General features: G+C 41.1%; 1 protein-coding gene across 1 annotated transcript in view; it reads right to left on the reverse strand.

Annotated features, from left to right (window-relative positions):
- gpc5a (glypican 5a) overlaps positions 1–20,294 on the reverse strand; it is a 122,258-nt gene that overhangs the window by 82,111 nt on the left and 19,853 nt on the right. The window contains exons 3-6 of the mRNA XM_069173365.1: positions 13,731–14,191; positions 13,407–13,640; positions 12,511–12,644; positions 12,243–12,368 (exon numbers count right to left, since the gene is read on the reverse strand). Of these exons, the coding sequence (XP_069029466.1) occupies positions 12,243–12,368; positions 12,511–12,644; positions 13,407–13,640; positions 13,731–14,191 (955 nt within the window). The remainder of the gene's footprint in view (positions 1–12,242; positions 12,369–12,510; positions 12,645–13,406; positions 13,641–13,730; positions 14,192–20,294) is intronic.

The following is a 20,294-nucleotide window of genomic DNA, read 5'->3' on the forward strand; positions in this document are numbered from 1 at the left end:
CAGCTTCTACTCTTACTTCCACTCCCAAATCCAAATGAATAAGCACGCCACTAAAAATTAAACCAGCATTCACTGGAGATTGTTTACCCACTCAATATCACTTTGTGGAATTAGGATAATAACAACCTTGCATGTTTCTCTTCTATCTCGAGTCCAAATTTTCCTCCAATTTAGCCTCTGCGGACTTCAGATTGCCTTGTCAGAAAAGACTATAACGAAAGTCTGTGCACACCACTTCCTTATCGCCACCAGTAAATTACCTCAAGATCAGATACAGGCTGCCAACCCGCAGAAACTCCACTTACCAGACACAGACAGAGAAAGAGAGAAAGAGATAGAAAAGAGAGAGCAAAGAAGAAAATAAGTGTCAAGACATGACAAGAGCAGGAGAGTAGCCCCATGGAGACTGATTTCAGCTGCTCTCAAAGCCATCTGATGTTATCTAAAGATCATCTACACTCGCCCAACACTTGCCTTTTTACACTCTACTCAACAGATGGAGTCAAGCACCTGTCAGTCAAAACTTTCATAACCCACAGTCACAAAGTGGCTTTCTCTTCGTGATGAAATCAAACTGAAAGACAAATCTCACTCTTACAAAATAAAGTGAGCGCAGGATAAAGAACAAATATCACCTGCAGGAGGTTGGAAGGTGCATCATTTCTCATTTCTGTTTCATGTAGTCAAAAAGTGGTCAGAGTGATGTGTACTAATGTTTAACAGATGAACTGAAACCGAAAAATAAGAGGCAAATAAAACCACTTAATCACTTCTAATTGGTCACTCCTCAGTTAAACAGGAAAATGATCACTAACAGCCCAAAACACCTGGAGATCACAAATTTCTTGTGTAACTAGATTTGCTAAAAAATTAATACTTTTATCTACTACGTGCACATTCAAAATTGCAGGCGTGTTATCAGTCATATAATACAAGATTACCTTATAAATTTAGCTACTAATTATTTTCTTGTAAAAAAAAAACGTCCACCTCAAGTTTACAGAGCCCAACAGACCAAAACCCTAATTCAATATCAAAGATGTTCACATTTTGAAAGCTGGAACGAGTGAATTTGTGCCACTTTTGATTAAATATGTATTCAAGTACCTCTCCTGGAATTTATTAAACCTCTAAAATCTCATCTCTGTTAATCAAAATTACATATTTAGAAGATTTTTCCATAAAAAGAAAAATCTCCCAATGCCTTAAAAAGCCTTTTAAAGTAACTTTACACCGTTGCCTTCATTCAGTACACATGGCTCATTGAACGTGCAAATAGTCCCCACCTCTATCTCCACCCTCCCCTCCACTGCTCTCCTGCAGCCTGTTGATATTGAAAGCCCCACCCGGCAGGTTGACAGGATTGGTTCCTCAGGTATGTGATGTCAGAAACCCTGGCTGTCTGAATCGGATGTTTTGAGACTGTCCCTGCAGATCCTAAGTGGAAATGCTCAGCCCTAGTCTGGCCTGTTTATTACACTCATGATGTCTTCTTTAACATCTCAAAACACCACATGGACATGTTAACAAGGTTAGTAACTTAATTTTCAAATGGAGGGGGTCTTTAAATAATATATAACTGACTAATCGTTTCAGCGCTAACATTATGTGTCGCTAACCAACGATGATAAATTAACAAAAGAGGAACATCTAACAGAAAACAACTCTGAAAACCAATCAGAATTTACAGTCTTAAATCAGATATTTCATTCCAAACTTGGTTAATCAACTAAAGACTATTCAGAGTTTTGCTTCTGTTAATCCTTTTACTGTAATCAATTAATTGTTCAGATCATTTTTTAAGCAAAACTATCAAAAGTTTCCAGGTTCCAGCTTCTAGAGCATGAAGATATGTTGTGTTTTGGGGTTTGAGATCATTGTGAGCTTAATATGTTTGGGTTTGGGGCTTTTTGTTGGACAAAACCATAAATGTGAATGTGGCTCTTGGGTCTTGTGGTAGTCATTTTTCACTGGTAACTTCTGACATTTTACAGCGGTATCTATTAATAAAAAAAAAATAATAATAATGACTAGATGAAGCCTTATTTCACATGCAGCTTTGCTCCGGTCCAAAACACTGGTCTGCTTTACTTGAAATTCATATTTCTTTAAATATCGGTCCAAAACACTGGTCTGCTTTACTTGAAATTCATATTTCTTTTAATATCTTACAACATAAATTATTGAAATGTTAGATTGCTGTTCCTGCAACAACCTAATTCCTCAGTGGGGATGAATCAAAATACATAAAACGCAGAAAACATGTATCTCATGGATATAAAGCTAGTGAGGAAACTTTTGGTCTGCTGCTTAAATTGTAAACAAAAAGAAAGAGAAAACATGTACTGTAGCACATGTAAATACAAGCAGCCAGTGTAGCCCAATTAATACATCATTTATAAAATAAACATTAGCATGTGTTGGGGTACTAACAGGTGATGTTGCTCTAAAGTTGTGGTGTGATTCTTCTACCAGTGGCCACTCTCCCATCAGCCGAATCATACTGATTGTTCAGGTGCTATAAAAAAAAAAAAAAAAACAGTGGCCTCAGAGACTGGTCACTTTAGCGGCGTCAGGGTGTGAGGGCGTGATTAAACTGGCAGCGAGTCATCTGGATGCAGGCGGCAGTCTTTCACACGCGTCGGGGGACACTCGTGCAGCGGTACAGACGTGCCTCGACTCCTCTCTGCAGCATTGTGGGGAGCAGCTCCAGCGTGGTGGAACCGAGCAGATGGTGAACGTATGCGGCGCTCATGCATGTCATCATCACCTTCATTAGCTGAAGGTGACATATGACATCATCTGGCCCGCGTGCATTATGGGGGCCAGAAAGAGTTGTTTGCTTCTTTTTCTTCTTTTTATTGTGGCGCGGTTCAAGGTTGTTGATGGGAGGTATTGTGTATAATCACTATACCCTCCCTCTCCCAGACACACAGACACACACACACACACACACACACACACACACACACACTTTCCGCTGGCTACTCTACCTCAAGCCTCCCCCGTTTTCACCTCCTCCCAGCATTAAGGTAAATAAGGGCTTCCAGCAGAGAGCCAATGAGCACGGGCCACTGAGCAGAGATGCATGTTTGTGTTGCCTTCCTCCCCGGACCCTGCTCGTTTATCTTGGCTGTCAGGTAAAGGGCAGACTCAGAGAAGGTGAAACTTTTTTTTCTTTTCTTTTTTTTTAATAAGGCTGGCTTGGTTTCCATAGAAACTGCTGGACAACATTACAGGGACAATGATAAGAGAGCAAAGTCTGGTCTCGGGGCATCCCGCAGTGTGACACATAGTTGTCGGAGACATTTGTGTTTACGTCAGAGAAATGAAAGAGCTATTTAGATTAGTTTTCAGGGAGCCTCCAGACTCAGACCTTTTACTGTTGGAGGTGAGATTAATGAGCGCATATTCCCACCTAGCTTTCATCTTAGGTCAGGAGCTAAAAGGGAGGTTTCCAACTATAAAGAGGTGGTGAGTCGTCTGTGGGTACAAAGCCCCTGATAAAGGCAGAAAAGACCTCCAGTGACTTCCATAATTTATTTTTTGATAAGGAACTGATGCTGCCGAATATACCGTTTGAAGAATATATGAAAGATAAAGGGCAGATTTACTAACTTTTGTTTGAATAAATAATAAAAGATTGAGCATCATAAAAGCTGCCTTTAAAACTGTCAATATTCCAAAATGAGAGCTGCCTAATTTGGAAAATGTTCCAGGCTAAAAGTGCATGAAGAAGAAACAAATTGCACAGGTAATGAATACTTAATGACTACTACATTTTTCACTTTGTGGCAGGAAATGGGAAGCATGCTTAGTTAACAAATGAGAGGAAAAATCAAAAGGAACAGAAGGTACCACATGCACTGTCAAAAGCCTGCAGCTGTGAGATAAACCAAGACAATGATACAAAAGATAGGAGTCTTTGTTTCCAGCCACAGTCCTGCGAGAGACAAATTAAGTCACTTCTGGAATAGAACTCAACATGGGCATGGTCCACGTGCGGTCGTAAAGTCGAAATGAAATAAGGCAGCCTTGATAAGACGGTAAGTCTAGTTCATGTGCAGACATGCTCAGAGCTACTGCAGGAAAGTGCTGAACTCAACATTAGGCTTTCAGCTTTTATTCTGTATTCATCCCAACATTATGACTGTCTCAGCAACAGAGAAAAATATGCTCTCTCCCACACGAGACACAAAACCAGGAAAGAAATATCAGGAGCTCTACTGTAGATGTCCGTTACTGAAACTGCTCAATTAGTCTTTTGTTTACTGGTCTGCAGAACTATTCCTGGGAAGAGCTGTGAGAAACAGCTTTTGTTATCAAAACAATATTGCCATTGTCCTTGCGATTAAATCACAAGACAGGACTTTTTTGCCAGCCTCTCTCATTCTTTTGCAGCCTTTTATGATGGAACAAATAGAACCCGCATACATGGAAGGTTTTTTCACCAAAAGCGTGATACCTCTGCTTCCCCTTTACGAGCATTAACTTCACATTTCTTCCAACTATTTGTTCCCCGTTTTTCAGTGGCCTCTGATTTATATCGGAGCTAAAGAGGAAGAATGCTCCGTGGGGACCGAGTGTGTCCGCTCTTCGGTAGACAGAGGCAGGCTGATATCACACTTTAGGGTGAGGGTGTGTGCTCTGACAGCTCATCAGCGGACAATAAGGCCTTGGCTGTTAATGTCCTGCTACCTGGCAAACTGCGAGGTCACAATCTGCTCCAGATGCTGGAGGCAGGCATCCAACTCATGGTGGCGGAGGAGAAGGGAGGGGCGGGGGGGGATCAGTGCTCGAGAAGCAAAAGGGAGTGGACTCACTGAAAAATGAATGGGACCACACACACACACACACACACACACACACACACACACACACACACACACACACACACACCACCTGCCACCAGCCAACTCTGAATTTACTGCCTCTTCTGCACAGTGGTCTCAGTGGCAGTTACTGTAGCAACATCAGGGATAATATCGGAGCACAAATAAATGAAATCTCTCTTTTCCACAGAGCTAGATTGAAAATTTATCTGTTCAGAGCAATCATGCAAAATTTGCGAACGGAAGGCTAAAGCACACAGAAGCGCACACACACACACACACACATACACGCACACACACACACACACACAGAGAGAGAGAGAGAGAGAGAGAGAGAGCCATACGCAGATACAACAGGGACTTATGAACTCAATTTAGTCAGCCAGACAGAGTTCTTGATTCTGTCACTTGGGATAATCGTCAGGATGTGGTACTCTGACCAAGCCCCTGCGTCTAAACCCAGGCAGGATATAAGGTCATGTTGGAGTGGAACTCTAGCCATGCAGCACCCAGACCTCAAGTGCTCCAGTGGTTTTGTGGTTATCTCCAGTAGCCAGCTGTCGCAATACAGAGGAGCTTTTCAAGAACTTCCCCTCTCCTCTTCCTCTGCCTCTCATCTTTCTCCCCTCTCTCTCTCAATCAAAACTGTCCAATCAGCCCACCCATCTCTGTCCTTCTCTTGGTTGTCCAAGTTTAGGATTTGTAAATTTCTGTTTGCTGATAGTTTTTAGATTGAGTCAAGACAGAACAATTATGGTTGGTGTCATGAGTCCGAGGACAAGACAGTAAATTAGCCGGTTGGTTCCCCAGCAGGAGAGGAAAATATCTGTTCTATTGAATACAACTTCACAAACTGTTGGTGGTCTTTGACGTAGTGGGGATTCTCTACGACATATTTTTCTTTAAGTTGTTTTTTTCATGGGTTGGAAGGAAACAACTCTCTTACTTTCTCGCATGAGAGTGACTAAGAGGACAGCTATGCATAATATATTTGACAGTGCATGTTTAAAAGGTTATTCCTTTCCGTACAAAATTAGGTCATTTCATCACTGCAAACGAACGGAGGGGGCGGCGGTGAGACTTGATGTTCAGCAGTGTGTCTGTTTATCATTTAAATTTTGTTTTCTGTCTGTCACGGTCAGGGACAACATGGATAAGAACCACCACTGCACGGCATATATCATCAAAAGTGATGCAGAGGAGCAGTGGAGAATGATCAGCAATCTGGCATGTTTCTGGTGTGTGTGTGTGTGTGTGTGTGTGTGTGTGTGTGTGTGTGTGTGTGTGTGTGTATGTGTGTGTGTGCGCGTGCGCTTAACACAAAGTGCACAGCTCCACCTACTGACCAAAGAGAGCTGCAGCTGCACAAAAGCGTCCTGCAGCCAAAGCAACTGGATTTACGGCTGCAATGACCACAGTCTTTTTATTGAACGTGACACTGCAGCTTCGCCGGCGGGTTTATTAAGAGATAAAGAGCGGGCATCGTCTGTGCACCGAACAAAGATAACCAGCTGTGATATGATGTTTATTTGAGGCTGCACATCTGGAAAGCTCTTTAATACATGTACGTGTAGTATGAGTTTGACATTAAGTCATTTATTCTTAACTCTCGTGTTTTGTTGAAATGTTCCTCGGACGTCCTGCCATTTATGTAAAATTAGTAACAACTGCAACTTTAAATATATTTTCCTTAACTTGTAACCTTATCAAAACCAAATATGTAGAAATAGGCTGTAAGTTGTTACCTTTTCCGTTATTTTTTTTATATTTTTACAAACTGAGCTTACAGATTAATTGAAGAAATACGAGTATAACCATGATTACCTCTGTTAGAGCTCCTAATGACTCCAATAACAGAAATTCAAATAAACATGTTAGGGACTTAGGATGTTAGCAGCATGTAAAAGGTGAGAATTAACAACCTGGATGCATCTGAGACACTAAACAACGCCTTTCTAATGTCGACTCCTGATCAAAAATCTGGTTTATAAGCAATTCTTAGAAAATGAAGATGGATGATAAAGCATCAAGGGGATGATTGTTAAGCCTGTGATTTGAGGAGTCAAAGTGGGGTCTCCAGGAACCTACACAAAACATCAGGGTTAGTATCTATGCTATATTTCAGTGGTGTGGGACCCCGGGGGGGGTCCCAAGTTGTATTTCACTGTTCATGAGATTAACAGCAACAGAAATATGCTTTGAATCAGAAGTGTTTGATTTCTGAGAATTACTCAAATCAAAATAATTTTCAGTTATTGATATAAATAGAGGAAGAAAAAACTCACTATTAAACACATGTAACCTGTGATGAGGGGCCACAAGGGGCAATTTCTTGGTTTTCTTGGCATTCTTGGTATTCAGAATCGCAAATGTTTAAAAAGTGGTCGTACATGTCATTATTCTACACAAGCTGTCCCCTGATGGAAATACTATGTGGATTTTGCAGCGCGGCTCAGACGATCCACAAACGAGGAACTAAGTTCCTTGAGCAGGCCGGGATAACCTAAGCTCTTGATGCTTCTTCAGTGGATTCCTATTAGCAGAGCTTATATGCTGTCATTTCAGTTAAGCCAGGGTAAATCACCTGTGCTTTGCATCTAGTGGGAGAATGGAAGTGAAAATTAGCCAAATGACAAAATATTGGCAAATGACAAAGCAGCCATATGAGGTGGAGGACTGAACTGATATGAAAAGAGCAGCATAGCCTTGCATTTACAGAATCAATTCGTTCCTCTGCCAACTGACCACAAACTGTGAAAAGGCCTGCTCTACAACTCCAGGGCTCGTATTACCATGTGATTAACCTCTTCAGGATTAACCGGGCAGCAAAGACACGGGAAAGGTCGAAGGTCAATGCTCAGACAGCCACTCCAGGATAAAGGGCAGCCTATTAAATGGAAGGCCACGCTCAAATCTGCCCGCCTGTCTTCAAGCATCTTTTTGATACGTACTGTGACATTCTTCCCGCAGTACAACACTACATGTTAAATTCCAACAGCATGCAAGGTCAGTTGCCTTATTATAGTAAAAATAAAAATAAAAACGGTTGTAGTCAATTAGAAAAAGGCACTTTGAAAATATAAACACACCGCCAAACACCTGGTGTGTGTTGGCAGCCATGAGACAGTCTGCAGGCAGGCAGGAATTAAAGCGAGTTTACAACAGAGGAGGTAATCATGAATTAAAGATCGCACTCTCGTACTTGTTGAGGCTGTAGCTTTTTAGCATGGCGATAATTCTTGGTTGTTTTCATCCACTGGTAGGAAGAATGGGAAAAGAAGACCTTTTATAATAAAATATATACTAAAGTAGATTCGCTACCTTGCAAAAGCTTGCATACTCATTTTAAAATCTGGTGTTAAACTGAATTAGGAAGTAAATTCAAATGTAAGAATCCCTGTAATCTCTTCCCATTGGATTACAAAAGAGAAAAATTTTAGCAGCACTAGGCGGGTTTCATTGTTTTCCAAGACGAACTGCCAACACAAGTGCTCTGTGTGTGTGTGTGTGTGTGTGTGTGTGTGTGTGTGTGTGTGTGTGTGTGTGTGTGTGTGTGTGTGTGTGTGTGCTTTTAAAGAGCAGGCAGCTCATGGCAACCTGCCATTCCTGCTGTGTGTGTATCCATGACAGATAAAGAAAGCACATGGGAATGTGTTAACCTTTCTGTCCAGGCGACGACACTGTCGCAAACCACACCGCGATTTGAGGGCCGTTTTATATTTTTATCTTTGACTGTCCAGCGACATAATTCAAGAACTTTCTGTGTGACAAACATAAGGGCATAACAATCCCCCCAACCTTCATATCAATATTAAGGCAATGGATAAGATTTGGATCATGTTACAGATGCAATATTAAATTTCTTGTACCCATAATAACTTTTTTCAGACTCTTACTTTGAAGAATGTAAATTATGTTTGTAGAAAATGTACTTTTTATTTCAAGTTGAATCACTATCTCTTATATCAACCATGGCTAACATGACTATTTGTATGTGCATGAGGTGCCCAGAGAAATATCAGTCACCAATTAATTTGCCTTCAGACTCTTTAGAGTTGAGCTAACTGGTTTTACAGCCCGCAGATATTTTGAGCGTAAAAGCTTTAAAATTGTAAAAATATACATTACTGAACATCAGACAGACAAATATAAATACATTCAGCAGCTAAAGAGCCTGATATTTCCTCTAGAAGTTGGTGGAGCCCAAAAACAGAGTAAACATTAGCATCTGTTGGCTGAATATTGGAGTAAAGGGAATACAAACAAAACTCCAAATTAATGATAACTATGCTCTATAATTTGTTCATTATCCACTGGATGTTTAATAAACAGACAACTTGGATTGCTCAAAGGAGACAGCTGTCAATGTTGTATCAACAGCTTGTTTCCACTGCCCCCAAGTGGCACAATAATATGATTACTTAGGTTTTAGAAAACTCAAATTTCTCAGATCTGCAGTGTTGTTTCAAGACAAGCAGCCACACTGTAAGATCTGTCATTCTAAAGAGTCTAAAATGGGTCAAATTTAGCTTTAAACCATTAAATACTTAAATGAATTAGTAATTAAATGAGACAGCAACATTTAAATCAAGACAAATTTCTTGAAAACATGTAATCGTATCCTGGATTTATTGTTCTGCAGGTATTGTGAAACATTTAGTATTTCCTATTCTTGTGCACAAAAAAACCCTCACCAGCCTGCACATTGCTTGAGTTCCATGCAGAGACTCAATGTGGGATTTTTTTCAGGTCAAATTGTCACAAAACTGTTAATGATCCATAACACTAATTAGAAAATGTCCTGTCCCTTCTTTTTCTCCCCTCCCAGTGTGAGTCTGTAATAGAGGGACAAAAATCAGTAGACAGACTGAGAAAAAATGTGTTTACCAATTCTCCTCTGAAGCGAGACCCCATCATCTACATTCACAGACATTGACATGAAAGCCGCTTGTGTTCTTCCTCTATGATCATATCAGATTGTTATTTATCTTTTTGTTTTCCGGGTAGCCTGATGACGACCAGCCTTAAATCTCCCTTAAGTCTTGGGCTCCTGTGTCATGCTTTTTGTGCTTGTGCTTTTTTTTTTTTTTTTTTATTAAAAAGAAGACAAATCTCTGGTGCAACTCACTACTTCTTTAAGGCTATAAAACAATTTGTGTCAGCACGCACAAAGAGCTATTGTATAAGACACACATGTACAGTATTACACACACACACACACACACACACACACACACAGCAACTGAACCAATCGTTTAAGGTCTCAGAGGCCTCGATAAGCTTCTGTAAATCAGCCACCATCCGGCAGTGAGTTTTATTCCCCTCTCTCTCAGTGGATGTTGGGTTATGACCCGTAGGCAGGAGGTTATTTATTGCTTTCGTCTCAGCTTGTGTTGACTCCCAGCCGCTCATCTATGGTTCTAGGCTAATGGAAAGCAGCACAGGATTGCAGATCTGCAGGAAGCCCGCTAAGCTGCGGGGACTCTGCTCGATAGTGTCCTCGGAGCCTTGTTTCCCCCGATTCTTAATGTCTCCCTATTCCTCAGCTTTCTTCCTCGACTTTTTCTCTAACGGCTGAATCAAAATGAATCTGCGCTGCAAATGAACCTGAGGTGACTGAGTCCATACCAATAAGTGTTGCCGTGAATGTGGAAAAGAGAAAAGGAGGGTTAAACAGCCGAGCTGCACTCATAGACCATAAACATTTCCCAGGGGCTGCTGCCAGAGATGATAGATGGCCTGCAGTCTGCTGGCCGGACGCTTTATAAGAAACATCTACGCTCTCAAAAATGTCTGCCTCCTTTGTAATGGAAACTTAAGGTGTTGAAACTCTGTCTCCAAAGTAATACCAGTTTTGAGGAGCAGCTCCAACCACATAATCTCAAAAAGCCTGTGAATGTCTGGTTGCCAAGAAGGTGGAAGATCTTCTTCCTCTTTTAACTGCTCCCTCTTTCTTACCTTCACACAGCGCTGTGAAACGATCTCAACACAGCTGTCATCCTTTACAATGGACCATCTAACCTGAATTGGCATCTCCAACCTCACTGTGGTTTGAACTACACGCCCACCTGCTGTTTCTACACTGCTGACAGCAGCTGACAGTTAAGAGGAACAACCACAGACTGAAGATATATGATGGGGTCCTTGAGTGATGACAGCTGGGATAAGACATAGAGTTGTGATGTAATGGAGGCAAGGGCGCTGACTGATACTATGAAAAAGGCCAGTTTGTCTGCTCCAGTTCATAACCATTCATATTCAAGATCTATGTCTGCGGGCACTAACAGCTAATAGATGAATTCTACATCGGTGTCATCTTGTTTGTGGAGGCAGTATATATGTGAAGGGTGGGTGGGTGTATTTGACCGGGGTCAAATGGTGTACAAACAGCCTACTCATGCCAGGATAGCACAGTGAGAAATATCTGCAGCTCATAACCTTTGACCTCAGGCAAGCTAGGATTTCACTGGAAAGGCCACCCATGTGTGCATATTTAAATGGATAACAATTTAAATTGTTAGCTAGTGTAGCTGTGGGTATTTCAGCAAGCAGAATACATGGAGGTTCATGTCTATTATATAGAAATAACTAAGAAACTAGCAGAGATTGAGACTTAATTCAAGAACCTAATAGCGTAGTTGCAATCAAATGTATTCATCCCCCAGGGTTGTAAATTTGACCACGACCGGCTTCCAGTCAAGCTGTGATGCCACAAATAATGCTTTTACATATATATGTTAATCTCAGGTTTAAGATGAGAGCAGAGAAACTTCTAGCAGATGAATGTGAGAGCAGCTTTCTGGTGTGAAACACTGCACACATCTTATTCTTTAACAGTGAGGCTCAAACAGCACAGTAAGGGAACAAGGACTAAATATATTTGGAGAGGGAAAAAAGGGTTTCTGTCTTGTGAAGTACAGCATTTGCAAGTAATCTCATGATGTGCATTTACAAAAAAGAAAATCATCTTTATTCTTCACTTTAGGTACATTTATTGTGGGATGTCAAACATATATAGATTATTGTCTGTAGTCTGATATGTAGTTGTGTGATTGAGTGTGTGTGAATCTGCATCAAACTATAAAGTTAACAGTGAAGCATTCTGACAACATGTCTGTCGAAACAGACCATAAATGGTAGACAAATTTAAGGAAATACGTGAATACTTTAATGAATCTACAGTAGTTGCTTGCATAAAAAAAACTCAGGGATTCTCTTTCAGAAGGATGCTCGTGATCCCTCTGAAAGACTTTTAAAGGTTTTGAGAAGATTTGTGAAGAAGCTGTTTTAAAGAGTCGTGGCGGCGGTTTGTTATACTGAGACACTTGATGTTGGTTTAATTCATTTTTCACCCATCTGTATTATTGACTTCTTTAAAAAAAAAAATAAAAAAAAATAAAAAAAACATACCTTTTAACAATTTCGGTTCCATTCCAGCAGGACAGCCCGTCACCAGATGCAAGTTCGCTCACACACAGCTGATCCGCCAGGCCACCGTAGTACGTGCGGTAGAGACGCAGGCTGTTCAGAAAGTCCCTGAAAAGAGCAGTAGCCACATGTAGACACACCGATAAACAACGTGTCCAATAAAGTGTTTTCCATATTAATTGTAGGTTTAAATAACTACAATGAGAAAATTACACTTCTTTCTATGCACACATCTTTCTTTTTCACCGACCTTCTCCTGACAGCGAGTGAGCCTCCCGACACCCTGACGGGAGATTTAAGAGGGATGGACTCTCTGCTGCTGTGCTGGAGGCTGACTGACTGTGCAGGCTGCTTCCTGCTTGGTGGACCACACAGCTTGTGCACCTATAACCCAATGAGACAAACACAAATTGAAGTCCAAACACGGAGGGAGGAACATGCATTTTAAGAATTTCCTAATCTTGTTAAACTTTACTGGTGCATGACAAACAGGCCTTATTTTAGATGGCTGAGTGACAGATGTTTATACTAGGGCCATTAGCACAGCCAAGCCTATCAGCTTCAATTTCTGAATGTACTACATGTGCAGTCTATCAAGCAGCCACCAGTTTTGTCCGCCACTAGATGGAGCTGTGGTGTCTCAATTAGTGCAGCAAAGTCTGTGCAGGAGGAGCAAACACCCTGGGGCATTCATCTCTCAACAAATAGCATCAATACAGACAGAAAGTCACATGTGGAAATAAAGACTTTAAAGATGATGGCTGAAGACCACCAATAAAAAAAGAATTAAGGAGTGGTAACCTGAGGGGTAGCTGTTGCTGGTTTGTACTAACTTTCTGATGTGGAGCTACCCACATGATGTCTTTTTGGGCAGTTTTGTCTTTCTCCAATCTGACAGACCTGTTTTTGTGTGTGATATGTGTAATTTCAAGCCTCTTATCTTTGGTCTTAACACCACGTACCTCTCTGACATGGAGCTAGCAGCTGTAATAGCAGCGTAAAAAATCTGTCTGGCCCATCTGAAATGTTTTGTTATTTACCTTTTTATTTATCAGATTTGCAGGTGACACTGGTTTTCACCTCTTACACAGCCCCACAAGAGTCTACCATCAAAAACAGTATGAAATCTCTCATCCTGATCCAAACCTGTGCTGAGAGGCGGGGTCCATTTTTCTGAGCATGACCGACAGCATCATGAAGCAGCGTGTGAACTCCCAGAAGCACTTGCTCCAAATCCTGAGATCCATGCATCCTTGCCGACAGGCCCTCCAGCGAGCGAACAAACTCCCTCCAGTGGGTGTCAATCTCTGCCATGCTTGCCAAACACCCGCGCATCACGTTGAGGCAATAGCCCATGCAGGGCTTGGACTGGGTTAAGCCCTGTGGAGCAAATTACTGCGGGATCAGTGCTGCCGGTAAAAAGTTTATTAATTCAGATCAATACACTCTCTTCAGAGGATGCATCCATACCTGGCAATGAGGACAGTAGTGCATCTTGAGCAGAGCCCGCCTGCACTCGCGGCTCAGCTGTAAGTGGTCTGTGGTATTGATGACCTCGATGCCGAGGTGCATCGCCTGAAGCAGGAGCTTCCCAGAGACTCCAGAGCGAGCAATCTGATCAGCCAGGAGGCCTGGCGCCCCACCAAATGGTCTGACATCACGGCTTAATGACCTCACACACTCAGCGTAGCTGGGTGATATGTCGCTGAGGCCGGGGTTGACGAGGTGATTGTACACCACAGGGAAAAGAGCATCAAAGAAGCGCTGCACTAACTCATCAACGTTGAGCTCTGACCCCAGTAAGAAGAGGCCAATGTCGGTGAAGAGTTCCCACATGGCGCCCATAGCCTGATCAGCCACGCTGGGGTACGACTCCTGGAGGACAGCATTAGTGTGATTCTCCGCCTGCCTCATCAGAACCTCAAAGGACTCTGTGGGATGGAGGACAAGAGAGAAAGAATTAAGAATAAAGCAGAAAAGATAACAGAGGAACAGAAAATTATCATCTTCAAAGTTAGGTTGCCCTGGCTGCTTGTTGAGACCCGAGATGCAAAGAGAAAACCTACAAATTGAGGTAATAATAAAGGCTGAAACTACTTTACTGTAACATGAAGAGGGTTGCATACACAATACAGAGTCCTTATAGACCCCCTAATTCTATTAACATAGAAGGAAGAGAAGAGAAAAAAGAGGAGAAGAAGAAAAGTCTCCAGGGTTCCCAGCAGGAGCTGCAGCTCCCTGCACGTTTCCAGAGAGGAGAGAGAGCACGAGTAGAGAAGCAATTTGTTCTCTAATCAAAAGTTGAGCTGACGAAGAAAAAAGGAAAGAAAGAGGTTACAACAAGTTAGAGGGGGAACTGCTGTGATAGTATATACAGTGTTTTAATAAATGGGAGAGGAGAGGAGAGGAGAGGAGAGGAGAGGAGAGGAGAGGAGAGGAGAGGAGAGATGAGGAGGATGCAGAAGAAAAAATTTTATGAAAATGAGTTTCTCAGAGAATAATGAATTATAATAATGTCCATTCCTTTTACATACAACACACATGTATAAGGCATCATACCCACCCTTACACATGCATGCATACATCACAGACTCCATGCTTTCAGATAAGATGCTTACTAATTTCTGTGAAAGTAAATGTGAAGCAACTTCTACTCAGCTTTATGCAACAAACAAACAAAAATCTGTTCGCTGCGGACAATACAGATATCTGAGGGGTTTCACTGCTCAGGCGCCAGGAGGGAAAAGCAGATCATGTCGTTGTTCTTTAATCAGTCACAGAAGTGCACCCAGTGCTGGAGCCTTGCTTGTGAGCGTGTTTCTTTTATGTGAGCAGTTGTTTGGTTAAGTGTTGGGATTACGCCGCATTATGGCATCCGACAATCACAAAGAAATATGTCCAGGTGCACCAGAGATACACTCGAGGACACAGACCAAAATGAAATCCCACTTGGCACCAGTGAATCATGTTCAAACGGTAAAGTGAAGAGCAGTAACAGAGAGACTGTGACATTTTGGAAATGTTTGTTTTGGACCTGGTTAGCTTAGTTTAGCTCGCCAGGAGGACTGATGATGAGAATCCAGGAATCAACATGAAAATGTCAAGTCTCATTCCAAAGATCTATTATCATGTTCAGGGAAATTCTACTGCAATATAATCATATTATGACATCACTTTATTAGTAATTATTTAATTATTGATATAGATTATTTTTAAAAGATTAAATACTTCATTGATTTCCAAATTAATTTACTTTTAATGTGAAAACACTATATCGTGATATTACCGTGATATGATATATGATATGACAACAGGATAAGCCAGCTCTCCATGTTTTGCCAGATATGAAGGAATTATCTCACAATAAAAAAAGGTTCCACTAGTGCAACAAACTCTCCTTTATCCCTTTGTCTCTTTTTTTTTTTTTTATCTCAGCTAATACCTGAGCTATGGCCATTCTCACATCATGTGCTTGTCATGGGTTGTGAGGCAACAGTCAGGGCCCGCCTGGAGCTGCCTAGGGGGGATGAGAGTCTGAGAGGGGGTAACCAGTGTGATGAGGGCTTAGACGATCCAATGTTGCATAATACGCAGCGATGTGGAAAGATTGACCGAAAGTCCCCCGGTGAGGGCAACTGTGAGGGGGAACAGAGAGGGGTCTGGCATGCCTACAGGCGCCCCCCGTCTCAAGCGGCAGCAGTTAACACAGAGCTACCAGGGACTGATTCAGATCTCAGGTCCTCTTTGATCTGGCGTGGATGTGATGCATCTAACAAGATCTGAGAGACAAAAGATAAGTGTTTAGAACGAAAACCAGAAAAGAAAGCTGCACCTCCTACACAACAAGCGCTCCGGTCAGGAGAGCAACATGAAAAACGGAGAGGACAACCACAACAGCACAGTGGTGGTGTGTGTTTGTGTGCACATGAAACGCAGACAGGCTGAGAAAGAGAGAGAGAAAGAAATATGTGCTCACAGACTACAGTTGGAGATTATTACAGCCCTCAGGTGTGTGGAGCAGAGTAGGCAGAGTTATAAAGGGTCCCACAGGGATTACAGCACATGCCTCAGGGAGGAGGTTTACTACATTATATTACAGAGTTAATGAATCCCACCTGTCAAACCAAATAATGAATATCTGTGCCGGAGACAAACTTGTCTCTGTTTTATCTCCGTCTCACCGTTTTCTTCTTGTGCTTCCTGGGTCGCAAATCTTGACATCAAGCCACTTAATGATTTCCGCAGTAGATAGAAAGGCAAACTTAAAAAGGCTTGAATAATAAGCTGATCAGCAATTCTGCTGTCTGAACTAGTCTTTTTGTGCCCACACAAAAGTTGCCAGCTGTCCAAGCGGAGTTAATGACGTTATTTTTTTACCCAAGACGCTGCGCCTCTCACTTGGAGGCCTTGACCAGCGGCCAGGCCTTTGGGTAAGCCTGAGGACAGAAATAACACCAGGGGGGACGAGGGGGGAGGAATGGAGGAAAAAAGAAACAGAGTAATGTAACAGAAGGATGAGAAGAAGTATTTTAGAAATATAAATATTGGAGCCGATCTGAGGCTCTGAAAATTTAAACAGGGAGAGTATGTTTCTTTTAAACTGCTGGAATGAGTGTTTTTATGTGTAAAGTAAAAGGTATCTTATGCTCATTGTTTCTGGTTTTACAATCCTTAACTATAATGTTGGTCCAACTGTCACTGACCTTGTTCTCAGGACTGCTACTTGACTCTCAGTCAAAAAGTTCAAATAAATCTATAACCCAATGGCAGACAAGGAGAGTAGAGGAAGATGAGATGAGACACCAATCTGAAAAAAATCTTGCACTACATGTTCCATATCATATTTCTTTAACATTCATAATTTTCTGTATTCATTCTAGAACATTTTGAACCACCTTCAGAGGGCCTCTGTGTTTTCTGTCTGTTTAAAACTGAGCTCATGAGGATTCCACAATGTGTCTATTTAGCTTGTTTGTGTTCGGACTGTCAATGACCCGGCTGATAAGAGGAGAGCAGGCATGTTTGCATTTCTGTTGACGGGAGGAACATCGAGAAGAAGCTGAGTCAGCACGATCGAAAACACTCTGAGGACAGACTTGTTACACTTTACACTCTTCTTCGATTATAGCAGCTAGACACATGCTGAGAATCATGGGTCAAACAAGGTCAAGACAAGTTGTGTGTGTTGATATCAGGTATTCATAGATCATCTATAGAGACGTGATGAGGTTTTCTAACCAGGTCAATAGCCAGAAAATGTCTTAATACGACACATTTATTTGATATCTGAACTGAAGTACACCAGAAACATAGTTAAAGTGTAAAAATTAAATACAAAAATAACACACATTTATACCAGGAAATACAACAGGGCAATGAAAAACCAAACAGGCTTTGGGCCTGACTCAAGTTAGAAACTGTTGTCCTGCAGGTTTCCTATCAGCCAAAACAGTTTGGATGAAGCGCGATAAGGCATACAGTAAATAAAAAAGTAACAAATTCCACAATTACTTTTTGATATATAAGGGTTAAGGAATATATAAATAAGGCAGAAAGTTCAAATAATGCAGACAGGCTACAAAAAAAATCAAAGAGAAAAGACCGGTTGTTGAAAGGTTCCGTTTACATTTTGATCACAGAAAATTTTCAATGATAAATTGTAAAATGGAAGCAGTACTTCTGTTGTTATGTGAGGTTCGGGGAAAATGTTAGCAAATGAAGTGAAAAAAAAAAAATCTTAAAGTAATTAGCACGCAAGTAAGTTTCAGATGCAATTATTTTCAGCATATTTTATTTTGATCTTGTGAAAATTGAGCTGGTTAATAATTAATGCTGAAGAAATTAAGGAAAAACATTTCAATCCATCCTGAGCATTATTTAGAGACACTATAAGAAGCCATTACAGCCTGCCAACGATCAGACTGCAGGGATTTCTCCCTCGCCTGTTGGCATAGTAAATAAATTCTGATATATGAACAATTCATGTTCGAAACCTCAAGTATCCCTGCATTTATCCAGATATATTGGCTATTATATACCAATCACAAAGCCCCTTCAGTAAAATTCCTCCATAGTTGAGCTTTTCGCCATGTCTAAACGGCTTTTAAATTTGATCCCATTTTCTTCCTTTCTCCCATAATTGGTGCATTACTCATTTTCTTGAATGTAGGATGATCTGGTTAACTGTGACAGGGGTAGCTAACCGAGTGATGAGTTACACTTGAGGTCAGGGCCTCTGGCACTAGACACTTAACTGGAAAACAAAATGTTGTTTCACTGCATTATGCCATCTTCTCTCTGTGCATCCTTCCATGTCTGATTGGTTTGGAAATCAACAGGGATTAATAACCATCTCATGTTGAATCTGTTTACTTTTTTGTGTCAAAATATAACTGTGGTTACAATAATAAACAAATAAACCCACACAAAAAAAATACGTTAAAAAAATGTATAAAATGCTGAGTTTGGCTGTTTCACCACCAGAGGGAGACATTTTTCATTTTAAAACGCATACATTAGTACAGTCTGTTAAAACTGACTAGTCATGTGTTGTCTCCAACTACTGCTCACCATTTCAAAAAAACACCACAAAAAACGGATCCAGATTTTTATCTTTTACTTTGGTAAGAATATTGAGTAAAAGCATGTAAAAATAATGTTTGCACACATTCCAGTATACACACATCATCTGTCTAGGCTATACCCGAGAGGATTTCCCCATTTATTGAACAGTCCCTTCCTCCTCTCTCACTGTTAATTATTTGGTGACGACGCATTCAAACAAATAAAGTGTTATTTGATATCAAGGTTGAGACGCACTTCTCTGAGCCGTGTTTGTATTCAAAGACATGTCATTAAGGAAAAGTATCAGTCAGCAGGATGAGAAATAAGATGAGCCTTTGAAGGTGAAGACCCTTTTAAAACAGATAAAAGACCAGAAGCTCCTGCTGTCTCTCACACACACACAGACACGCTCATAATAAGTAAAGGCATGGCTGACAGAGTGGATGTAGTACACTGAGATTTATCCTTAAAATGTAATGCACGAGCAGAAAACATCAATATCAGCTACTTTGTTTGAAGCGCGCCGTGTTTTCAGGTTGTGAGTGCTCAAATGCCAGCAGCTGACCTCAGCTGAGCCACGGAGCAATGCAATGATGGCTTTTATTAATGTGATTCATCCTCTGTGAATGGCTGTGACCACAACAGAGGAGCTCAGTGACATCTGATAGGCTGCAGAAAAGGCCATTCTCTCCATCTAGAGAGGATGAGTCAGTGGAGCTGTGGGTTCAGCTCATCCCAGAGCAACAGGCACACAATAATGAAAGTCAATGACTTTCAGGGTGGCACAGTCAGTACAGTCAACAGAAAACTATGTCTTCATTGTGGTGCATTAGAAAACATTAAAAAAAACAAACAGAAGAAGCAGCCACTCTTTGATGTTCCAGGAGTCTGATGACAGAGTTTCTGCAGAAATGTTTGTGCTGACTAAAAAAACAGAAAAGGTCCAACACTGATTGTTTAGAACTAAACAGAGAAACTGACATGCATGATGATGCTTTATTTTGCAGGTCTGAATTTGCTTAAAAGCTTTCCCAGAAAGGATTTAGGGATATGCTACAAATTATAAGAAAAATGTGAATTTAAATGTTCCCTGTTCATCTGATTCAAAGTTCATTTATTTTTCTTCAATGGAAGCGTTGCCTCCAGAGTGTCTACCTGATTATGTCAAACTTTTCTTTCTGGCCATTATATTTGGCCTACCATCAAGAATTTACTTTAACTCTGCTTCTATATAAATCATCTTCACCAAAGCTGTGTACCTGGTAATAAATTAAGTCTATTTTAAAACGTGACCTGCCTTCCTCTCAGGCTGTAAACTCAAAGCTGGTTCAGTCTGACCAAGTTATCCTTAAAAAAAAAAAAGAAAAAAAAAGCTTTTAAGCTGCTGGATATAGAACATAAAAATAAACCTGCCAGTAATCTCTGCAAGGAGCAACGTTGCACATTTTACAACATTAAAGCACTTATTCA

This window comes from Embiotoca jacksoni, unplaced genomic scaffold, assembly GCF_022577435.1.
Source record: "Embiotoca jacksoni isolate LCO1_2020_lvr unplaced genomic scaffold, fEmbJac1.0.p SCAF_6, whole genome shotgun sequence".
Lineage (NCBI taxonomy): Eukaryota > Metazoa > Chordata > Actinopteri > Embiotocidae > Embiotoca > Embiotoca jacksoni.